Source organism: Penicillium verhagenii (genome assembly GCF_028828195.1).
Source record: "Penicillium verhagenii strain IBT 33310 chromosome Unknown utg000012l_segment0_segment0, whole genome shotgun sequence".
NCBI lineage: Eukaryota > Fungi > Ascomycota > Eurotiomycetes > Eurotiales > Aspergillaceae > Penicillium > Penicillium verhagenii.
The window spans coordinates 866,320-886,501 of record NW_026643176.1 but is presented as its reverse complement, the minus strand read 5'-3'; the positions used below and the strand labels follow the sequence as shown (position 1 = coordinate 886,501).

Genomic DNA, 20,182 nt, shown 5'->3' with positions numbered 1-20,182 from the left:
GGTCCCTCTACACTCCACTTATCCCGCACTGTGGATTAGTTTTAATAACAAGCGAAATCCTTCTGCTATATTTACCAGTGTCTTGTAATCTATCCTGGTGCTCATTTGTCACTAATCTAGGTTTTCGCGTCTGTACAGTAGCTCTGCAGCTAGCTCAACCCCACGTTCGTCTCTGTCAAATGAACCAACCTTGAACCAGCCTTGTGCCTAACTACATCGGTAAGCGACTCCATCTCTCCTGTCGCTTCCTACCTCCTTGTCGGATCCAAGTATGAGCTCTAGGGGCTCTAGGAATTGCTCAATTCTTCCAGTCCTGGCTGATAGAGGTGGACCGCCAAGCTAAGTTAGCTTACTGAGCTAAATCATCTGACAGCATCCGTTCCTCCGGCGCTATCACTGCGTCTCGAGCGCCCCAGCGAACCCCCCAAAACTCCACATCCCGCGTTTTGTCAAGACCCTAGCACCCGTAAGTCTAGTCCCTTTGCCCGTTCCCTTCAACCCGAGCCTAGTTCGACCCAAAAAAAACACAGTTGTCAAATTTCTTAGTGGGGTCTGAGGGATGTGATATGGGTTTCTACTCACCTACTGTATATAACATGTGCTTCGGGCCCCCAAGCCGATCATTTGACTTTTGCTGTCACCCTTGTGTTTGGTTTACTTCCTTTCTTCTTGAAATTCCGTCCCAGTGAGGTAGCTTCAATGCCATCATACTGCCTCCAAGACTGCCATTATTTCTACCGCACTGCTCTACGGCTCCTCTCCCTCCCAACTCACCTTGCTTGTCGCTACACCTGATCGAGTCTAGCTCCACCCACTAACACCATGTCTTATTCGTCCATGGCAGTTCGCTTTTTCACCGCACCCAAACCACTTGGTAATGCGATGAATCCCGATGCTAAATCCTCAGATCTGTCGGGACATACGGTCATGAGGCCGAATGTCTCGGCCGATCGGCCCGAATCAGAGGCTGTTGAGATTCACAAGCCCAAGAAAAAGGGCTTAACCTTTGCGAATCAGGATTCTTTGCCGAAACTTCCTATTCCCGATTTGGAGGATACGTGTCGTCGGCATTTGGACGCTCTTGTTGCCTTGCAAACTCCGAGTGAGCATGAGGAGACCAAGGCAGCTGTTCGGGAATTTTTGAAAAATGATGGGCCTGCCCTCCAGGAGAAATTGAAGAACTACGCTTCTTCAAAAACAAGCTTCATTGAACAGTTCTGTAAGATTTGTCTGTTTTTTTGTAAAAAGAACTAAAGAAAACTGACCTAGTCCTAAGGGTACGACTCGTATTTGAATTTTGATAGCTGTAAGTCGCACACCTCTACTGGGCATTTTGAATGTAGCTGATTTCGCAAATAGCCGTCGTCTTGAACTTGAACCCGTTCTTCCTGCTGGAGGATGACCCGACACCTGCTCGCAATAATCAAGTCACTCGCGCTGCATCGTTGGTTGCATCGGCCTTGTCGTTTGTACGTGCCGTCCGAAGAGAAGAGCTCCCGCCTGACACTGTGCGGGGGACCCCGCTGTGCATGTATCAGTACTCGCGACTCTTTGGAACGGCACGTCTTCCCACTGACAATGGCTGTGTCATCAGTCAAGACCCAGAGGCGAAACACATTGTCGTGATGTGCAGAGGTCAGTTCTACTGGTTTGACGTCTTGGATGACAACAGCGATCTCATCATGACTGAACGTGACATCGCACTCAATCTGCATGTTATCGTTGACGACGCAGCCCAAACTCCCCTCCAAGAAGCTGCCAAAGGCGCCTTGGGCGTTCTTAGCACAGAGAATCGAAAGGTCTGGTCAGGTCTACGAGATATAATGACCAAGGATCCCTCGTCAAACAATGCCGAGTGCCTTAATATTGTTGATACCGCGTTGTTTGTGCTTTGCCTTGATGACACGGAGCCCTCTAATACCGGCGAGCTCTGCGCAAACATGCTTTGCGGTACCAGTGAGGTAGTCAAGGGCGTTCAGGTAGGCACTTGTACCAACCGATGGTACGATAAGCTGCAGATCATCGTGTGCAAGAACGGAAGCGCGGGTATCAATTTCGAGCATACGGGCGTTGATGGTCACACTGTTCTGCGATTTGCCAGTGATGTCTATACGGATACGATCCTTCGTTTCGCCAAGACAATCAATGGTCAAGCTCCGAGTCTCTGGGCAACTTCTAGTCCTGACCCAGCCAAGCGCGATCCCCGTAGCTTTGGAAACGTCAGCACCACCCCACGCAAGTTGGAATGGGACATGGTACCCGAACTCAACATTGCCCTTCGTTTCGCCGAATCCCACCTTTCAGATCTGTTACACCAACACGAGTTCCAAGTCCTCGACTTTGAGGGCTTTGGAAAGAACTTTATCACCTCCATGGGATTCTCCCCTGATGCGTTCGTACAGATGGCCTTCCAGGCAGCCTACTACGGCCTCTACGGCCGCGTCGAAAATACGTACGAACCAGCAATGACCAAATTTTTCCTCCATGGCCGCACGGAAGCAGTCCGCACTGTCACACCTGAATGCCTAGACTTTGTACGCACGTTCTGGGGTGAAAACCCCGCCGAGAAAAAGATAGATTCCCTCCGCACCGCGACCCAGCGACACACCGCCATTACAAAAGACTGCTCCAAGGGCGAAGGACAGGATCGCCACTTATACGCACTATACTGTCTGTGGCAACGCTCCTTCGACGATGGTTTCTTCCACGATACCAGTTCCGTCGAGTACTCCAGCCCCAGTGAAAGCAACGACTCCCCCAAACTCTCTGCTGTCTCAGACGACGGGCTCTCCTCCCCCGCCAGTGGCAGTAGTCGTGGCTACAGAACCGCCTCGCCACCTTCGCCCGCCATCTTCAGTGATGCAGGCTGGGACAAGATTAACAACACCATCCTATCGACCTCAAACTGCGGAAACCCGTGTCTGCGCCATTTTGGCTTCGGGCCTACGTCTGCTGATGGATTCGGAATTGGCTATATTATCAAGGACGAGAGTATTTCTTTCTGTGCTTCCTCCAAACACAGACAAACCTCTCGTTTGATGCAGACGCTTGAATCGTATTTATTTGAGATCCGGAAACTTCTACGCGCTACCAATCGCAAGACTACCAGTCCCCGGACAAGCCGTGCCCGTGAGACGGAGGCCTTGGCCGAGCAACTTCAGTCTGATCTCCAGCGCCGAGGGAGAATTGTCTATGGTGGTACCGAGACGCCTGGTACGACGACTGATAGTGCGGAGCTGGAAGATGATGGAATGGGAGGATGTGAGTATACCCCCTTTTGACACCGCTTGAATCTGAGACTGATTTTATTCTAGATGGGTTCTTCGATGCTGGAATGCTACTCCACGCGCTTAAGGGTGTGAATGCTGAGCGGGACCAGAGGGCAACACCGGAGAAGAGGCGGTTTGTCGGGAAGAAGTTGCATCTCAATGAATATTGATTTCGGATCTCGGTTCTTTGGGTTTTTGTGCTTGGTTAATATTTCTGCTATATACTCCATTTCTGAATGCAATGCCATTTTGATGATGATTGTCAATTGATGGGTTCAATGGAATGAGTGGATAGACACTGGACGAGATCGAGATATCGGACTTGGCATAGATTAGGCGTAGACGGGGGTTCCTAATTGGTTAATCAGGATCCACTTCTCACCTCCAAGACCTGGGGTACATGTGGCGTTTCAGTAGCGGCTGCTAGTCAGATAGAGAGAAAGATGCAAAGAAATGTGAGGAACAGAGATACTAGAACGACTCAAATTAGTAAATCAACCACCCCTGAGATGCAAATGGATTCCCAGAAAGTGTGTATAGAGATCAAATGAATATCCCGTGTCTGCCACGTCATGAGTGGCGATCGGATCTCGCTGACTAACCTCAAGCGATCTCGGTGGAACTGGGGTTATGCCGGGGTTTGAAATTCTTAACCCCTATGACACGCGCCACTCTTTTGCACCCCATGTCATGTCCAAAACAGTCCACGATAGGAATACTCTGTTCCTGATTAATTACGCAACACAGATTCTCTGCATTGTCATCGTCACTCCCTTTGTGTTTCTAAGAATTTTCGTGCGATGGAAGCTCATGAATGGGCTCGGCATCGATGATGGTATGTATGCGACCGACATGTCACATTTGACCCATGCTAATATCTTACTCAGCATCTTGTTTTATTGGATGGGTACGTTCTGTCGCCAGAAATCTCGCATATCTATTCTGACTGATAGTTTTGATCGTCAGTTCCTTTTTATGGGGTATTGCACCAATGCCTTAATCTGTATGTTCGATCGCAGATCAACCCAAAATTTGGACTTTTCTTTGGCTTACATGTTTCCTATAGATGGCTTTTCTGGGTGCTCTATTCACCACGAAGAACTGGGCCTAGACCAATACCAGCAATGCATCAAGGCAAGAACCTTTCGAATTGTACTACTGGAACTATTCACTAACCTGCTTTTTCGCAGATCTCCTATGTTGCCACAGCTCTCTATGCCCCAACGGCATTGTTCGTGAAAATTAGCCTAATTACCATTCTGATCAGAGTCTTCCAACCTTACTACAGGGCCATGGTATCATTATACGTCCTGCTCGGCACAGTCATCGGCTACTACACGATCATCACATTTATTAAAATCTTCATCTGCGTTCCAGTCTCTGCTTATTGGATTCAATCTGAAAAAGCAAACGCGACATGTCTCAGTCAGCCCGGTGTCATTATCGCCGACTCCGTCATCGGCACGGTCACAGACGCCGCCATTTTCGCCTTCCCAGTGGCCTTCACCTGGAAGTTGCAGATGCCGTTCTGGAAGAAGATCAAGGTCATCGTCCTCCTTGGTCTTGGTGGTGTGGCTGTGGCCTTCAGTCTTTACAGAATGGTTATCGGGATTCATGAGAGAAACCAGCCCGATGCAACCACAAAGTTTATGAAATCAATCTTGACAGCGTACGTTTCGTCACCCTTCTGAGGGAATCAACATCATTATCGTTCTGGGGTTCAAGATAGACTAATTTATTCCTCCTCGCAGAAATGCTGAAGTGGGATTCGGCTTAATCTGCGCCTGTCTTCCAGCGGTTAACGTGCTGACGAGCTGGACTCGCCGGAACTCGTCTTCCGTCAAAGGATATTTCAACCGCCACCGCAAAACCGATCAGCAATCTGCTCATATCTATGATGGTCCTACATCATCGAGTGAGGGTCGAAATCAGTTCATGCGCAGCCATTTGAGTAGCTGTGCGCGTCGGGGCTCGACGGATTCCGCTCAGCTTATCGCGAGTCATGAACAATCGAGGATGCCGGCCGGGGATAATAATGATGCGATCATAAAAATGGTCTCGTTGAATCAACATTGGGAGAATGCTTCGTCAAGGTTTGTTCAGCCCAGGGCTTCTCATGGCTTTCTTGATTTTTTTTCTTCCAACTCGAGGTTGCTAATTATTTATTCTCAATAGTAATGTTGAAGGGGCAGATCGAACTGAAATTGTATAAATAATCAATCACTACCAGTACCTACTTTCATTTTACACACTGTACAACAGGAATATATATTTCCAGTTGACATTCAATGTTGAAGTTTTTCATCCACATGGTGTCCGAATGAACAAATCTCAAACACTTGAATATAATTTCAACAACGAGTCAATTGATCAATGTTGAACATTTGACATATGTACCAGTTGACAGTCCAGATGCACATCGACATCCAGGGTTCTCTGGCTTCAATAGTAGTCAACTAGTACTTATGTAGCACTTGCACATGAGTATGTACATATGCAGTAACCAGCCTCAAACCATGTGGCCCTTCTTGAATGTTCTATTCGAACTCAAGTGCTTTGGAACCTTCAACAACGAAAACTTGAAAATTATTCGTGTTCCGTCAACATTGAAGCCACATGCAATTCAAAGATTTAATTGCTACTAAGAAACATTTGAATGTTGTCCAATTACGTGATATGCAATTAAACAAGAAGAAAGTGTCAATTGGAAATGTCTGCAAGTTTTCAATGTTGACCTACAAAGTGCTGGTTGTTCCTGTGTCGGAATATTGACGGACACTGATAATTGAACGCAGAAAAGAAGAGGCAGAGAAACATGGGTCTCATAACCAGAAGCAAGTGAAGGCATCAAATCAACATAAACAGTAACCTTCACTTCAAGTACACCCAGAAAGCTCCCTTCCCATATGAACAGCCGCTGCAGCCATTGTAAACAATGGCACAATGTCCAAAATAAATACATATTTCTCATCAACACAACATGAAAAACCAGGCAGACAAGGCACATATTGCCGAAGTTCCTTCTTCAATCCATCGAGTAGTAACCAGACAAGAAGAACGAGAGACGGATGAAGTATCAATGCCGTCGATGAGCACGAGTGCAGCGTTCTGAGGAGATGGTGTTCCAAGATTCGGAGCGATCGATTGCAAGTCCTGTGGGAGACTTTCGAGAACTGTTTCTTCTTTTCCTTCGTCTTGTCTGCTGAATGATGATGATCTTGTTGTTCTTGTTGTTGTTGTTGTTTTTTTTTTTTTTTTTTTTTTTTTTCCAAATCACGTCTCAGACACTCGATTCGATGCTTCCTCATCGCTGGAGTCAGTGGCCCTGCAGATTGTGCCTCCACGCTGCATGTCGTTCTTTGCCACTGACCCGATGGCCTCAAGGGATTGTTGCTCCTGAATTCTTTTTTGGGGTTTTTTTTTTCTTTTTTTTCTTTTGTTGTATTTTGTTGTATTTTGTTTCTTTTTTGTTCTTCAAATCTTGTTTCATTTACTCAATGCTTCTCTAGCAATGAGTCCTTTTTTGTTTTTGATTGTTTTATTTTTTGATTGTATTTTTTTTTTTTTAAATCACGTCTCAGACACTCGATTCGATGCTTCCTCATCGCTAGAGTCAATGGCCCTGCAGATTGTGCCTCCACGCTGCATGTCGTTCTTTGCCATTGACCGAATAACCTCAAGGCTTTTTTTTTGTTTTTTGTTTTTTTCTTTTTTGTTTTGTGTGTTCTGTTTTGTTGTTTTGTTCTTTTTCCCAAATCACATCTCAGACACTCGATGCTTCCTCATCGCTGAAGTCAATGGCCCTGCAGATTGTGCCTCCACGCTGCATGTTGTTCTTTGCCATTGACCGAATCCGAATAACCCCAAGACTTTGTTTTTTTTTTTGTGTTTTTTTTTTGTGTTTTTTTTTTGTGTTTCTTTTTTTGTGTTTTGTGTTTTGTGTTTTGTGTTTTTGTGTTTTTTTGTTTTGTTTTCTTGAAGCTTATCGAGCCAAGCTGGATATATTGTTGACCAGTATGGTCTCTGAGAAGTCAGTGTGAAGTCTTAGGGAACCAGCATTGTAAACAATACCTTGAAGCCCATTGATCAGCAAGACAGTGTCAAAGAGAGTAGATACAGATTGATATCTGAGATAGATGCATGATGGAAGCATCAGATGATATCATGTGCTGTATGTTGTATGAGATGGATGCATGATGGAAGCATGAGATGATATCATGTTATGTATGTTGTATGAGATAGATGTATGATAGAAGTATGAGATGATATCATGTGATGTATCTTGTATAAGATGGATGCATGATGGAAGCATGTGATGGATGCATGGTAGATGTCCAAGGTTGATGCATGAATGGAATGGAAGAAAGTCCAAAGAAACAAAAAATTGGTGGTGGGGAAGAAAGGAAGGAAAGAAAGGGGAAGAGGAAGAGGGGGGGGGGGAACGCAGTATTTATACCCCAGGGAAGATGCTGGGGGTACCCCCCAGATCAACCAGGTCGCTTAGGATCGACCAACCAGGTTGCTCCATCTCAATTGCTACAACAGCCTCATAAGCTACAAACCTGATGTATCTCTGATCTTTTGTCCCCTATGTGTCTGAGAATAATTTTAGATGACAATAAACATGATCTGGATATAGACGGTTCGTTTCCTTTTTTTTTTTTTTCCTTTGTAATTTTTGGGCTGATGGGATCAGAGAGAGGAGAGCATGTAGAGTATAGAGGCATTGATATGGGACGACATTTTTCAATGGGATGAGATAAATGCATTTCTAATACAGCTTTTTCTCCTGATCTTTTGTTCCCCCTGTTCCTGGTAGATTTGAAAATTGTACCATTCATACAGTAGAAGCAGCTTATCACTCTCGTACAAAAATTTTCTCCTCAAGGTTCATGGGGAACGAGTAAATGGAGTCGAAAGTCAATGGCATAATGTTGTGGAAAATTAGTTGGTGCAAATCAACATGCGATAGATTCCCTTGCCTGGTCTCCAGGCCCAATGGGGTCACAGTTATTACCGTCAAAGAAATCTCACGAAGCTGAGTGCAATTAACCTCCAGCTGTCCCAATGTTCATCTTACACTATTACCCTACTTTTAAATCACATACATATGTATCTTGATATGCTTGGAATGCAAATGTGGCATTGCACTCATTCTTTCGATATTGATATCCACGACATCCTCCATTGAGACTAACTTACATCAGATACGAACAAACCCGAAGACAGCAGCCGCGGCTCCACGAAGTGTGTAGCTAATATCATTTTCATCTGCAGAGCCCCGGGTACTCCTTATTATTGTTGAGTCTGAGCGCTGATACTTTCTGCAAGGTACTGCTACAAAGCATTGAGCTTGTGCTGCATTCCAAGTTTGCCAAATTCTTCTACGGGTGAGATTTGGGTTTCCGTATGTTTCCCACCTGAGCAACACATCCAAAAGCTTCAAACTTCAAGCTGACATAATTTGAGACTGGATTATAGTCATTGGTCTTCTTGGTTTGTGACCTCGGCGAAATCGAATTGCGTCCCCGGCGCCTGGAGCAGTATGGACAAAAAATATGGTTGGAAATCAGTTCGCGGACAAAAAGTTCGACATACTGCAACATCTTTTACCTCAGTACTCCTGTTGCTACCTCTTAAGATGAAGCTTACCATTTTCACAACCCATGTATACGTATTTTCCATCTATGTATAAACATAGTTCGAAGGTTAGGTTTCTTTAAACTTCTCTGCCTGAACCGCCAGGCATCAACTAACGGCATCTTCGGTGCGGGGAAGGCCCGAAACCGGATATAGCCGACTTCGAGATCAATAGCCGACTCCGACTCAACAGACGACGTGCGAGAACCGGGAGCCATTGGAGCATATAAAGCAGCGAACGACCAATTGAACGCATGAGTTATTCACTGCGTAGATCACACAGAAAATAATCCCGAACATGGCGCTGCATTCCCTGCCAAGACGCGCCCCCCGGACGGGACTGCGCTTGACTCGGAGCTTTTCCACATCCCCGCGCCACGCTAATTATGCCGATACCCTTCACAACCTTAAGATTGGAGCTCATACGAAAGTGCTGTTTCAAGGGTTTACTGGTAGGTACTTGCAGACTCCAATGCACATTTCCTGCTTCGCTAACCCACGCAAAGGACGGCAGGCGACTGCTAATGTCCAAGAGTCGTTGGAATGGGGCACCAAAATTGTCGGAGGGGTGAAACCTGGGGTTGAAGGTGAACACCTGGGGCTCCCAATCTTCCCTTCTGTCAAAGCGGTACGCAATTACACTACCTCCATTTGAAATCTCTACTGGAGCTAATGAGAAATGACGCTCGTTTAGGCTCAAGAACGAGCCAAGCCTGATGCATCTGCAATTTATGTTCCAGGAAACCAGACTGCAAAGGCCATTGAGGAGGCAATTGAGGCAGAAATCCCGTTGGTGGTGGCTGTGGCTGAACACGTTCCTATCCATGACATTCTCCGGGTCAGTAACCTTCGATTTTGAACTGGTTCTCCGTTTTTGTTTCTAATTGTAATTACAGATTCATTCTATGCTGCAAACACAATCTAAGACTCGACTTGTCGGTGCAAACTGTCCTGGTATCATATCGGCGATCGGCAAGTGTCGCATCGGTTTCCAGCCCTTGCCTTGTTTCGCACCAGGCAATATCGGCATTGTGGCCAAGTCTGGAACACTAAGCTATGAGACTGTCGCATCAACAACTCGAGCTGGACTGGGGCAAAGTCTCTGTATCAGCATGGGTGGAGATGTGTTAGCTGGTACTAACTTTGTGGACGCTCTCAAGATCTTCGAGCACGATTCTGATACTGCGGGAATTATTCTTGTTGGTGAGATTGGTGGCACTGCTGAAATGGATGCCGCGGATTGGATCAAGGACTACCGGCAGCGAACTGCTAACCCAAAGTAAGTCATTGCTCATAGAGTCTTGCAGGTTCTTGGCTTACCATATGCAGGCCTATTATGGCCCTCGTTGGTGGCTTGGAAGCGCCACCAGGTCGGATCATGGGACATGCTGGTGCTTGGTGTGCACCCGGAGAGCCAGACGGTCAGACTAAGTACCAAGCACTTGAACGTGCTGGTGCTGTCATGGTCAATCACCCCGAGAAGTTTGGCGAGGGAATGAAGACACTGCTAGGCACTGGAGCAAGCAGGCCTGTCGCACAGGTAAGTTCCACGTGTGGTTTTGCAGAACTATGCTAACATCCCGCAGGCTTCTTCAGGTCCAGGCGCCCAAAAGCGCGGAATTCATACAATGAGACGTGTCACCCCGGTGTTCAGACCAGCTCAGCAGAAACGCGGACTCTACATCAAGCAGTTTCAGGCATTTGACATTCTGAAGCAGAAGTCTGTTCCTGTCAACGAGCAGACTTCTCCTTCCGACGTGTCTATCTCCATCTCAGTTGACCGTACTTCTTTATCGCCATGCGTCGTTGCATCTCCCAACGCAAAGTTCAATCCTACCCAGTCTCGCAGTTTTCCATTCAGCTACACCGAAACTGAGCTCGGAAACAACTCCCTTATTTCTGACGTGGCTTCACACGTTGGCCTTCCATCATCAGCCCAAGGCAAGCTCGCAACCCTGATCCAAGCTCTGTGGCAAATATACAAGGAGAAGGAGGCCTTCGTGCTAGAGACTCGGGTTGGAACTTCTGCTAGTGGTCACTTGGAAGTTCATGGCGCTCGATTTGGGTTTGATGACGCCGCATTCCGAAGCTCGGGGCGCCAGGAAGAGATTCACTCTTTGCGAAACACTGCCGAGGAAGTCGCCGAGGAGGTTGAAGCTGAGAAGGATGGAATAGTCTATGTCAAGTAAGTTTTGCCAAAATTGTAAATTGGGCAGCACTAACAAAACACAGGCTTGAAGGCGAAGGTAGCATTGGAACACTCGGTATGCTTATTTGCCAACCCCGTTGGTCACCTATTTGTAACTAACAGGATTGGTAGTGAACGGGGCAGGGCTTGCCATGAACACTGTTGATGCCCTCACTATTCACGGTGGTCACTGTGCCAATTTCCTTGACACTGGTGGCAAGGCTACCTCGGAGACAGTCAAAGCTTCCTTCCGAATTATCTGTTCCGACCCACGAGTCAAGGCAATCTTCGTTAATATCTTTGGCGGTTTGACACGCTGCGACATGATCGCAGAGGGTATCATTCTAGCATTCCGAGACTTGCATATGCAGGTGCCTGTCGTGGTGCGCTTGCGTGGAACAAATGAGGAGCTTGGTCAGAAAATGGTAGGTCGTCTCCACGAAACATTAGCACCAGCACTTGAGTTGGCTAACAAACACCGGTTTAGATTGCCGAGAGTGGGCTTCCTCTCCATGCATTCGATGGGTTTGGAGAGGCAGCAAAAAAGGTCATTGCACTCGCCCAACAATAACTGGGCTTGGAAAGTGCATTGTACAGTCGAATGTATGTTGAAGGAACACTTCTTTGGGTAGATTCCTTAGAGCTATAGAGTAAATATTGTTCAAATTATATCAGATATTAGAGTCGGTGATACAGGATCAAGTCCTAACCTCGGCAACCTCGTGAATGGATCTACTTCAAACAGCCGGTGTTTCAAGCACCTGAACCTGAAAACTGTAAATCAAAAACCTGCTTCGATCTTGGGGAACCCATGTGATGCCTCCCGTTTAAGGCAGCGGTACCGCCCAGGTTGGTCTAGCCCCGACATTTCTCCACGATCGACCAAGGTTGCGCTAGTCGCTCTGACGCCATCACCTTTAATCTTCTTTACTTGCATAGGAGCATACATACTATTTCTTTGCTCCCTACGGGATTTCATACGGGAAAATCTATATATAACTTCTCACCTACAAGCGACCCCCGCGCACAAAAACTCGATTTTGCCCGCTTCCACCTCGATATCTCCCCCGGTCCCTCCCAACCCCACCGCACCATGTCTGATCCGAGCGCTGAGTTGCAGGACACGCTCCGCAGGCTATCCATTGGCGAAAAAGGTCCGGTGCAGGACATCTCACGACCTACGGTGAAGGGTCTTTCGTCGAACTCCACTACGTCCAACTCAAAGCCAAAGCCAACAAAGAAAGCTAAAGAGCCCGTTGCGGATTCATGGGAAGACGAGGCCGACCTTTCAGACGACGAGCCCCCTTCCGCTGCTTCACCATCCATCCTTTCTCCTACCTTGAGCACGGAAGGCCCACTCGATCCCCCACCCACGCCTATCTCGCAGCAAACTTCAGAGCCCTGGGGTCATGTGAGGTTGGGCTCACCTATTGCTGGTGGGCAGGGAGGTTCTAGTTCCGGTCCAGCTAGGCGCCCGGAGAAGCAGACTGCTGTCGCTGGTCGTCTTATTGCGGGTGCATTGGGTATTCGGGCGCCGAAGCGTACGGAGGAGGAGCGGGCTTATGATCGGGCCATGAAGGAGCAGGAGATTAAGAGGCGGAATCGTGAGCGTGAGGAACTGGCCAAGGCTAAGGAGAACGAGGAGAAGTTGAAGTCATCTGTTTGGACAGACTAGGTCATTGTGTTTGTTGCTAGCGTTGCGTATACATCATCAACTGTATGCTTTTCTCTGACGTGTGGGGCTTTTTCCCACTTGAGCGGCTGTTATGTTACTTGTGTAAATGTCAGCACGGGCTCGGATCCGAGGTTGGAGGATACTAATGATTACACAATACTCACGTGATTGGTTCTCAGTGGATGCAGACTATTCCCAGAATAGAGTAGCTTTCATACATGCTCTGAATCTGATGCTCATGAACATTGTCATACGGTTCTTTTGCGCTCAGCATTGCGATATTCAGAGGAATCGCCTCAAACTGCTCTGGATAGTTCTACCTTTTAAATAACATTTGAAAATTTATATCCTCCCTCTGGGGTTCCAAAGTTTACATACCTCTACGGCCCCTGAGAGAGTTGATCGAGAAACCAGAAATCATCGAGGAGGCGCAGCTCATACTTATGAGCGACAAAAGATAGAACTGCGATAGTTGAGCCATTTTTACTGGATAACAGATATCGACAAAGCTGCCATAAGCTAGCCGTATCTCTGGACCAAGTCCCTCATAACATCAAGGACTCTGTTAACAGAATTAGTCGTCAGGCAAGGTGGTGGGTTGAGAGCAGTCCTCACTGTGTGCGAAGTTCCTCTTTTTCAGGAAAAAGCGCCGATACGTGTGTATCAAACCTCCTGGCTTATTATTAGCCAGATATAATCGCGAGTATTCAAGGAGACATGGATATCTTACAGCCTATACAGATCCAAACGGCCATCAAAGTCCTCTTGTGGCTCCGAAATTGGTATAAACTTGTTGTATGCAGCAACATAGTCATTCCCAAACCTATTGCAGACCGGCCGCCATTGACCAAACTCATCTTTTTTTCAAATTAGCATGGGGACTAAAGTCCTCAGTGGAAGAACTTACATTCATTATGCGCAAAAAAGCAGCATGCATCAAAGACCAAAGGTTGATTATCTTTGGTGATATCGATCCCTGCATTTCCATACCATAAGTCTCCATGAACAAGCGACGGTTTGACTTTTCTGCCATCACTCTCAAGAGGCCCCAAAAGTCTTGGAATGACTTTTTCGAATAGAGCAAGGCAGAGAGCGTCGAGTTCCTCACTGGGCCCTTTCCTTGCGATCTCCAAATCAAGCGCCTGTCTCATGGACTTCGCGAAAAACGCCTCCCAGCTATCTTCCCATCCCACGTACTGGGGTAGGTTTCCAGCGTAGGTGGTGGTATGAAATCCAAACTTCCCATTTGGCGATATGCTTTTTTCGTGTAGAGATGACAGAAGAGCGGCAAATTTGTGAGGGTCGGGCATTTCGGAGCCCATTTCTCGAAATTGACAGAGGAAGAAGTAGGTATCTGGTATTGTACTGAAGGTACCGCAAGCAATTGGCTTTGGAACAAATTCTGGTAAAACGTTATGTATCGCAGTCATTGACTGGAACTCACTTCTGGTCACATTCATGCCCAGTTCTGTCGTGATAACCTTGACGAAGAATGCCTGTGCTGTTCCATCAGGAAGCAAGACGTCGATGCGACCAGTGTGCGCCCAAAAACTTTCACCACGCGTCTTGATAGATATGACCTTGCATACTTCTGGTAGTTCTTGAAGATCGTCAACATGCGAACAATTTGAGGTTGTCGACTCGGAGGCCTTGGGATTGTACGATACCTCTCAGCACTGCCGGGTCGATATCCCCGACCCCGATCCCAAGGTTATTTGGGCCTCCATCGCTCATAATTTTCAACAAAGGTTGTGTCGAATCCTTTTCGCGTCTCACTGGCTGCAAATGATGGGGGTGAACGGAGAAGCGGGGTTGGTTATGGGCGGTAGTACCCCACCATGTGCAGGTGAATTTTCCGAATGAGCTTAGAGGATTATAATAACCAGGTCTGATAGATCAAGCTGAAGGGTTATCAGGGAATTTAGGAATTTTCATTTTCATTTCCAATTTCTCTTTATTCCCATCGCATGATCCACAGCCTTTAACAGGTGGGGTAATTGATAGTATCCAGCCAGTAGGCGAATGCGGGCAAGGCGTGCAATTCCTAGCGCTTCCCAGCTCTAATTTTCATGGTATATTCATAGTATGACCCAAGATATTTTTGTCGTGCTGACCAGTTACAGCCTTGGAGTGTATCAAAGACATTTGGAACAATTTGCTTTCGTTCTATTTCTCCAACATTGTATTTTCTCAGTCTAATCCCTCATCATACACATTATATTCAAAGACATCGCAGATAATGGTTCTCATAGGACGAAACCCTACGGTTTTTCCTGTACATCAATTTCGTAAGTTTCTAGTAACAAGGCTCAAAGGCGGTCATCGCACGTCTCTTCTCTCCAACAGTCTCTCAAATCTATTTTGAAGGCTTGCCTCCTAAGCAAACTAATGCCATGATTGACATTAATAGGGAAATTCCAGCTGGAAGAATGTTAGTAATGGCATGAATTTCAAGTGCTGGCGAGCATACCTAATATAGCGTTCATATAATAATATCCGATGGCATCGGACAATGAACCTGAGAAGAAAGATCCAACTAGCATTCCCGCAGAAGCGCTCAACGTAGACAAAGAATAAGTTCGGTTGTATCCACCGTTGGGACCGAAAATCCCTGGCTTCTTTTCCTCAGCCTCGTCAACGGCACCTGTTTCATTTCGAATTAGCTTTGAAAGTAATGAAAGGTTACGATCTTGGAAGTGCTCACATGTTGTCTCAATAGTTGAAATGCTGCTCATCAGATTGGTGACAAATCCAATAGCAATAATGGCCCAAATATAGGTGGACTCTGCCGAGCTTTGAGGGGTTGACCAAGGGAATCCCTTTTGATCTGCGGCGCCCACTAGCCATAGCAATGGAGCTAGAAGCCCAAATCCAAGTGTAGCGGGAATTCGTGTACCAACTCTGTCACGGAGCCAGCCGTAAAGAGGACTAGCCAATATGATCGGGCCTTCTAATCCCATGAACAGCAGTCCAGTTTGAAGACTGCCCCAGCCAAAAGCATCCTTTACATGAAGAGGAATGGTCGTGCTGTAGCTAGCAAGAATTGCAGTGTAGACAACCGAGCATAGCAGAGCAGTGATAACTCTTGGCTGTAAGCAAATGACTCTGAAGAAAGATTCCACTTGCACGTTTGTATCTTTTCTCCCATCATCCAGACGGGAATCCGAGGATTGCTCGATGTCACCAGATAGCAGAGGGCTGGTCTCATCCCCAGATTCTGGATCACGATTTCCTTCTCCATTGTCATTATCGACGGTATTCGAATTCGGCGCCTGGCTGCGTTTCTCCACCATCAAGAGCCGCATCACCACATCGATCGCGAGGATAAGCAGAATACTACCCCAAGTGATCCAATAGCCAGTGAGTTCGAGTAAGACACCCGAGACCGCGGGTCCAGCCAGAGCACCGAGGCTGACACAGCTGCGCACGATGCCAAATGTCTTCCCGATATGTTTTGAATCGATGGAATCTCTCAGTGTAGCGAAACCGACGATCCATGCCGCTGTTCCACCGATTGCCTGCAGGATTCTGCCAATAAACATCCCAGCCACTGTTAAATGAAGAAGAGTGGTCAAAAAACGCGTTTCATTGATAGTTGAGGTTCTTGTTCCTGCGAAGAAAGTTTGAAACTTACAATTTTGAGAAACAGCCAAAGCGATGGTGCCGATAAGAGTTAAAACCAGCGAAAAGATCAAAGGGCCTTTACGCGAATGAAATTTGTCTGCTAGGTGACCGATAAAAATTGAAGAAATGGTGGACACGAGAGCGTAGCACATGAGCAGTAGATAAGTCACTTCTTGAGTTTTGGAGGGATCAATGTGATTGCGCTTCTCGACCATATAAGGCAAAATGGGTACAATGAAGCCATAGCAGAATGTTTCTTCAAGCAAGATAGTGATAAGTCAGATTTAATTTCTTCTATCAAAAGGTCTTTCTTTGTATGGGCGGCATCGCCTCGTGGGTAATGTGACACGCGCAGTCCTAACACTTACCGGTAAAGCCAGCAATAGATACACATACCATAAGAAATGGCAGTGATGCTCGCCACTTATAGCCCCAAACCTCTCTTGTATTATCCATGGTGTGTGTACAATTTGAAGGACTGCAAAAAGAGTAAAACAAAAACAAATCAAAATGTTATAACCTTGGAAGGACGCTAAGCATCTGCGGGCCGCTCTTAACACCCCGTCAATTTATTCCGTGACTTGGCGGGAAAGATCAAAGCAATAAGTAGATCTGAGCTGAAGGAAAGACAAATATTCAACAAAAAAGTAATGTGGATCAAGCTTGGCTTTTCCTGGGTATTCTGCTTGGCCTCTTTAGGCGACGTGCATGCATGAGTGGGTCCAAAGCTCGATGGCATCACGCCCGATTCAATAGTTCTGTGCTGATCTAGGGTTCGTGGCCCGTGTGGGTCAGCCAAGCAGGTAAAAAACTATGGGGCTGGCATCGGAGAGATATGACGGAGCCTACGGAGCATTGGCATCCGGTACTTGGTTTTAATCAATGACAGGATTTATTTACATTTTTTATTTTATTTTAGTATATTTGCCAAGACCGTGATAAACATTTGAACTATTAATTTTGAAAGATAGATGAACCTATGTACTCTAAATTACTGACGCGACAATATATAGCAGTGGAGTGTAATAAACTATAAGTTTGAGAGCTGGAGCATTTACTTTCGTGTTGGATATGAATATGATGGTATTTGAATTATGATGATGCAGCCTTGGAAATCTAGCGTTTTTCGAACCGCAACAGAGTGCTTCCTTCCTCTTCAATCTGCGTAACAAGGTGCCATCCAAATGGCAATCCCAGGGATTTCACATCTTCAGTGTGATCCAAAAAGAAGGCCGTTGAATCCTCTGATTTCTCTTCCTTCTTATCGACTGTAATGGTGACAGACTGTCGCGCTAGTTGGAAGCACCGTGCCAAAACGAAGTCCAACTCTGGCACAGCCAGATGTTGGAAAGCAGACAGGCTGATAACATGGTCAACAGGGTTGTTGTAGTCGGCCAAGAACTCTAAGATCGAGCGATGGAAGAGCTCATCATAGCGTCCAGATTGTCGGCAGATCTCCAACATCTTGTTTGAAATGTCAACTCCAATTAATCGCTGACTATCGCTCGCAGCCTTTTGCTGTTCACGTAGATTCTGACCAAACAATCCAGTCTTGCAGCCAAGATCCAAAATAGTTCCGTTGTAAGAAATATCTTGAGTAATTTTAGCAGCAGCTTGCTTGGCCTGGGTGAATGATTTTGTCTGATCGTAACGCGAACTGCAGTTGTCATAGAATGCCTCCAGCTCGCTGAGCTCCTTCATTCTTCTAGGATCAGGGTTGCGGAGGAAATGGTTGGTAATGAAGATATTGACAGCCGCCCTCTGGTGACCTGCAAGACCTTGCTTGACATCCGTATCTTCAAATTTGTTTCCGGGGGCCAAGAACCACACAGGCATAGGATCAACCTCAATGACAATGGCCTTTCCATCCGGTCCAATGCGCATATCCACATCACATCCCATGTTGTTCGTTGCCATTCTTCCAGCTTTGAAGCCTTGCACGGCTGTCTCTTGGAGGTGATGGTACAAAGCGGGGTTCTCTGCTTCATTCAACAGCTCATAGCCCGATTCACCATCAAACTTGGCATCGAATGTGAGGAACTTCTTGTCGGCAGGTAGTCTGGCCCGCTGGGGAGGCATGGGCACGGGGATCTCGCCCATTGCAAGAACCACAACTGAGTATTCTTGCCCGTCAATGTACTCCTGGACAACAACGTCGTCGCTGTCCCGTCCAGCCTCTTCACAAGCCCGAACAAATTCTTCCGGGTCAGCGTAGCCCAAACCAACAGCCCTGCGAGCCCGTGCCTCTCGCATTCCAGTGTTCAAACGACTGATAGCCAGTGCCAAGTCTGTCTCATTCTGACATAAAGAGTGTTGGTCGATGAGGAGACTGGCATAGCTGAAGGCGGGCTTGACAAATAAGGGGAATTTGTCCACACCCGGCACAGGTGGGAATCCCTGCTTCCTGGCCTCAGTGTAGAAAGCGACCTTGGACCGGTTTCGTTCCCAGCCTCGAATACCAGCTGAGGGCACCTTGAGCGTTTCAAAATACTTAATGGCATCGATACCACTCACGGTATCATCGTGCGTTCCCCACAGGAACTGGAAGTAGAAATCATAACCCTCGGCCACGGCTTCATCGATCTGTTCCTTGGCCGTTGGTTTCTTGATATACTTGTTCTCCACGACGTGTCGGGGCGCGTAAACTCCCACATCAGGCCAGAGCTCTTGTGAATCCTCCACACTGTCTCCACCTTCCTCCGAGGAATGTAACACACAGATTCTCATGGTGAGTCACGTAATTGATTTGAAATTTCGAGATTTCTGGTATAGGTAGTTCGGGAAAATATTTTCTCGTTCGTAGGTCTTCTCTCAAGTGGGCTCCACGAAAGTATCCCAAGATGCACTTGGTGTTTTGAGCCCGATAAGAGGGGGATGGTGTCACCGAGGTTATCGCTTAACACGGCCCAATTGCTGCACATGTGTGCTATCAAGCCGAGATGAACCGCCACAGTGGGTATGCCTAGCTCAAGGGGAGCTATCTCAGGTCCTCATTAGCAAAGAGGCCATTTTCTTCTCGTATTCAGCTGAAGGATCGACCGTCACAGTGGGGAATCTCACTTCAAGGAACTGCAAAGAAAGCTAATGCCACTCACCGATCCCTAGTGGGGCGGATGAAAGATCCGTCTCAAGAAATCTTGAACTCCGTAGTCCGTAGTCCGTAAGTAATAATACAGGACTAACAAAACCCTGAATATTAGCTTCAAGGGTGGAGATACTCGATTCCAGGGCAGCCACGCAGCCCACGCTCATTGACATTGTTGTTATAATTGAGGTTGTTGCTGCTGAAAAGCTGTCATTGGTACTTATTCATACGACCCATGAGTCTTGTATCCCATGGTTCAACAGGTACATGTCAACTTTTGTACGAGAATATCCATCTATTCGAATCCGCGTTTCCACATCAAAGAGGGAAGCTAGGAGCATCAATGTTACTGTCACTGTAAATTACCCCGTGCTGTAATACGGTAATACAAATACCATGTTTGAAGTTCATGTAAGAAATTCTTCCGATCAAACTCGTCAACACGGGATTTTGATCCATCAACTAGCTTGCAGGGGCATGTGTGGCTGGAGAAAAAAATCTCTTCATCTTACTTTTCATGTGGATAGCTGTGGGTAGCGTTCTTCGTGTAAAGAAAAGTCTTAGATGATCGAGATTCGGGAGGACGAGATGCAAACTGTGGGGCGTTGCTCGTGGTATCGCGTGTGGCGTTACCCAAAGCGTCAGGTATCAGACCGCTTTTATGCAGATCGCTCCGTGTATAAGCCTAGTCGAATTCGCGA

General features: G+C 46.7%; 9 protein-coding genes across 9 annotated transcripts; 4 read left to right on the top strand and 5 right to left on the bottom strand.

The window, feature by feature from the left end:
- Positions 1–822: 822 nt before the first annotated feature.
- N7466_010999 (choline/carnitine O-acyltransferase) lies at positions 823–3,281 on the top strand (the record flags this gene model as incomplete). The annotated part of the gene is made up of 2 exons (XM_057170388.1): positions 823–1,219; positions 1,360–3,281. The coding sequence occupies 2 exons, from the start codon at positions 823–825 to the stop codon at positions 3,279–3,281; spliced, it is 2,319 nt and encodes a 772-aa protein (XP_057016120.1).
- Positions 3,282–4,561: 1,280 nt separating this feature from the next.
- On the top strand, positions 4,562–4,960 carry N7466_010998 (uncharacterized protein; the record flags this gene model as incomplete). Its single annotated transcript, XM_057170387.1, has 1 exon — positions 4,562–4,960. One exon carries the CDS (start codon positions 4,562–4,564, stop codon positions 4,958–4,960), a length of 399 nt encoding a protein of 132 aa, XP_057016119.1.
- A 1,582-nt stretch (positions 4,961–6,542) lies between these two features.
- Positions 6,543–6,932, bottom strand: N7466_010997 (uncharacterized protein; the record flags this gene model as incomplete). Its single annotated transcript, XM_057170386.1, has 2 exons — positions 6,543–6,672; positions 6,844–6,932. 2 exons carry the CDS (start codon positions 6,930–6,932, stop codon positions 6,543–6,545), a joined length of 219 nt encoding a protein of 72 aa, XP_057016118.1.
- Positions 6,933–9,207: 2,275 nt separating this feature from the next.
- On the top strand, positions 9,208–11,668 carry N7466_010996 (putative succinyl-CoA synthetase subunit alpha; the record flags this gene model as incomplete). Its single annotated transcript, XM_057170385.1, has 9 exons — positions 9,208–9,361; positions 9,416–9,537; positions 9,604–9,747; positions 9,806–10,188; positions 10,239–10,449; positions 10,496–11,094; positions 11,142–11,173; positions 11,230–11,522; positions 11,585–11,668. The coding sequence occupies 9 exons, from the start codon at positions 9,208–9,210 to the stop codon at positions 11,666–11,668; spliced, it is 2,022 nt and encodes a 673-aa protein (XP_057016117.1).
- Positions 11,669–12,190: 522 nt separating this feature from the next.
- Positions 12,191–12,772, top strand: N7466_010995 (uncharacterized protein; the record flags this gene model as incomplete). The annotated part of the gene is made up of 1 exon (XM_057170384.1): positions 12,191–12,772. The coding sequence occupies one exon, from the start codon at positions 12,191–12,193 to the stop codon at positions 12,770–12,772; it is 582 nt and encodes a 193-aa protein (XP_057016116.1).
- Positions 12,773–12,947: 175 nt separating this feature from the next.
- N7466_010994 (uncharacterized protein) lies at positions 12,948–13,253 on the bottom strand (the record flags this gene model as incomplete). The annotated part of the gene is made up of 2 exons (XM_057170383.1): positions 12,948–13,078; positions 13,151–13,253. 2 exons carry the CDS (start codon positions 13,251–13,253, stop codon positions 12,948–12,950), a joined length of 234 nt encoding a protein of 77 aa, XP_057016115.1.
- A 38-nt stretch (positions 13,254–13,291) lies between these two features.
- Positions 13,292–14,506, bottom strand: N7466_010993 (uncharacterized protein; the record flags this gene model as incomplete). Its single annotated transcript, XM_057170382.1, has 6 exons — positions 13,292–13,334; positions 13,388–13,444; positions 13,503–13,629; positions 13,680–14,174; positions 14,217–14,372; positions 14,440–14,506. The coding sequence occupies 6 exons, from the start codon at positions 14,504–14,506 to the stop codon at positions 13,292–13,294; spliced, it is 945 nt and encodes a 314-aa protein (XP_057016114.1).
- Positions 14,507–15,222: 716 nt separating this feature from the next.
- N7466_010992 (MFS transporter) lies at positions 15,223–16,611 on the bottom strand (the record flags this gene model as incomplete). The annotated part of the gene is made up of 2 exons (XM_057170381.1): positions 15,223–16,322; positions 16,407–16,611. 2 exons carry the CDS (start codon positions 16,609–16,611, stop codon positions 15,223–15,225), a joined length of 1,305 nt encoding a protein of 434 aa, XP_057016113.1.
- A 901-nt stretch (positions 16,612–17,512) lies between these two features.
- N7466_010991 (class I SAM-dependent methyltransferase) lies at positions 17,513–19,123 on the bottom strand (the record flags this gene model as incomplete). The annotated part of the gene is made up of 1 exon (XM_057170380.1): positions 17,513–19,123. The coding sequence occupies one exon, from the start codon at positions 19,121–19,123 to the stop codon at positions 17,513–17,515; it is 1,611 nt and encodes a 536-aa protein (XP_057016112.1).
- Between the last annotated feature and the right edge of the window lie 1,059 nt (positions 19,124–20,182).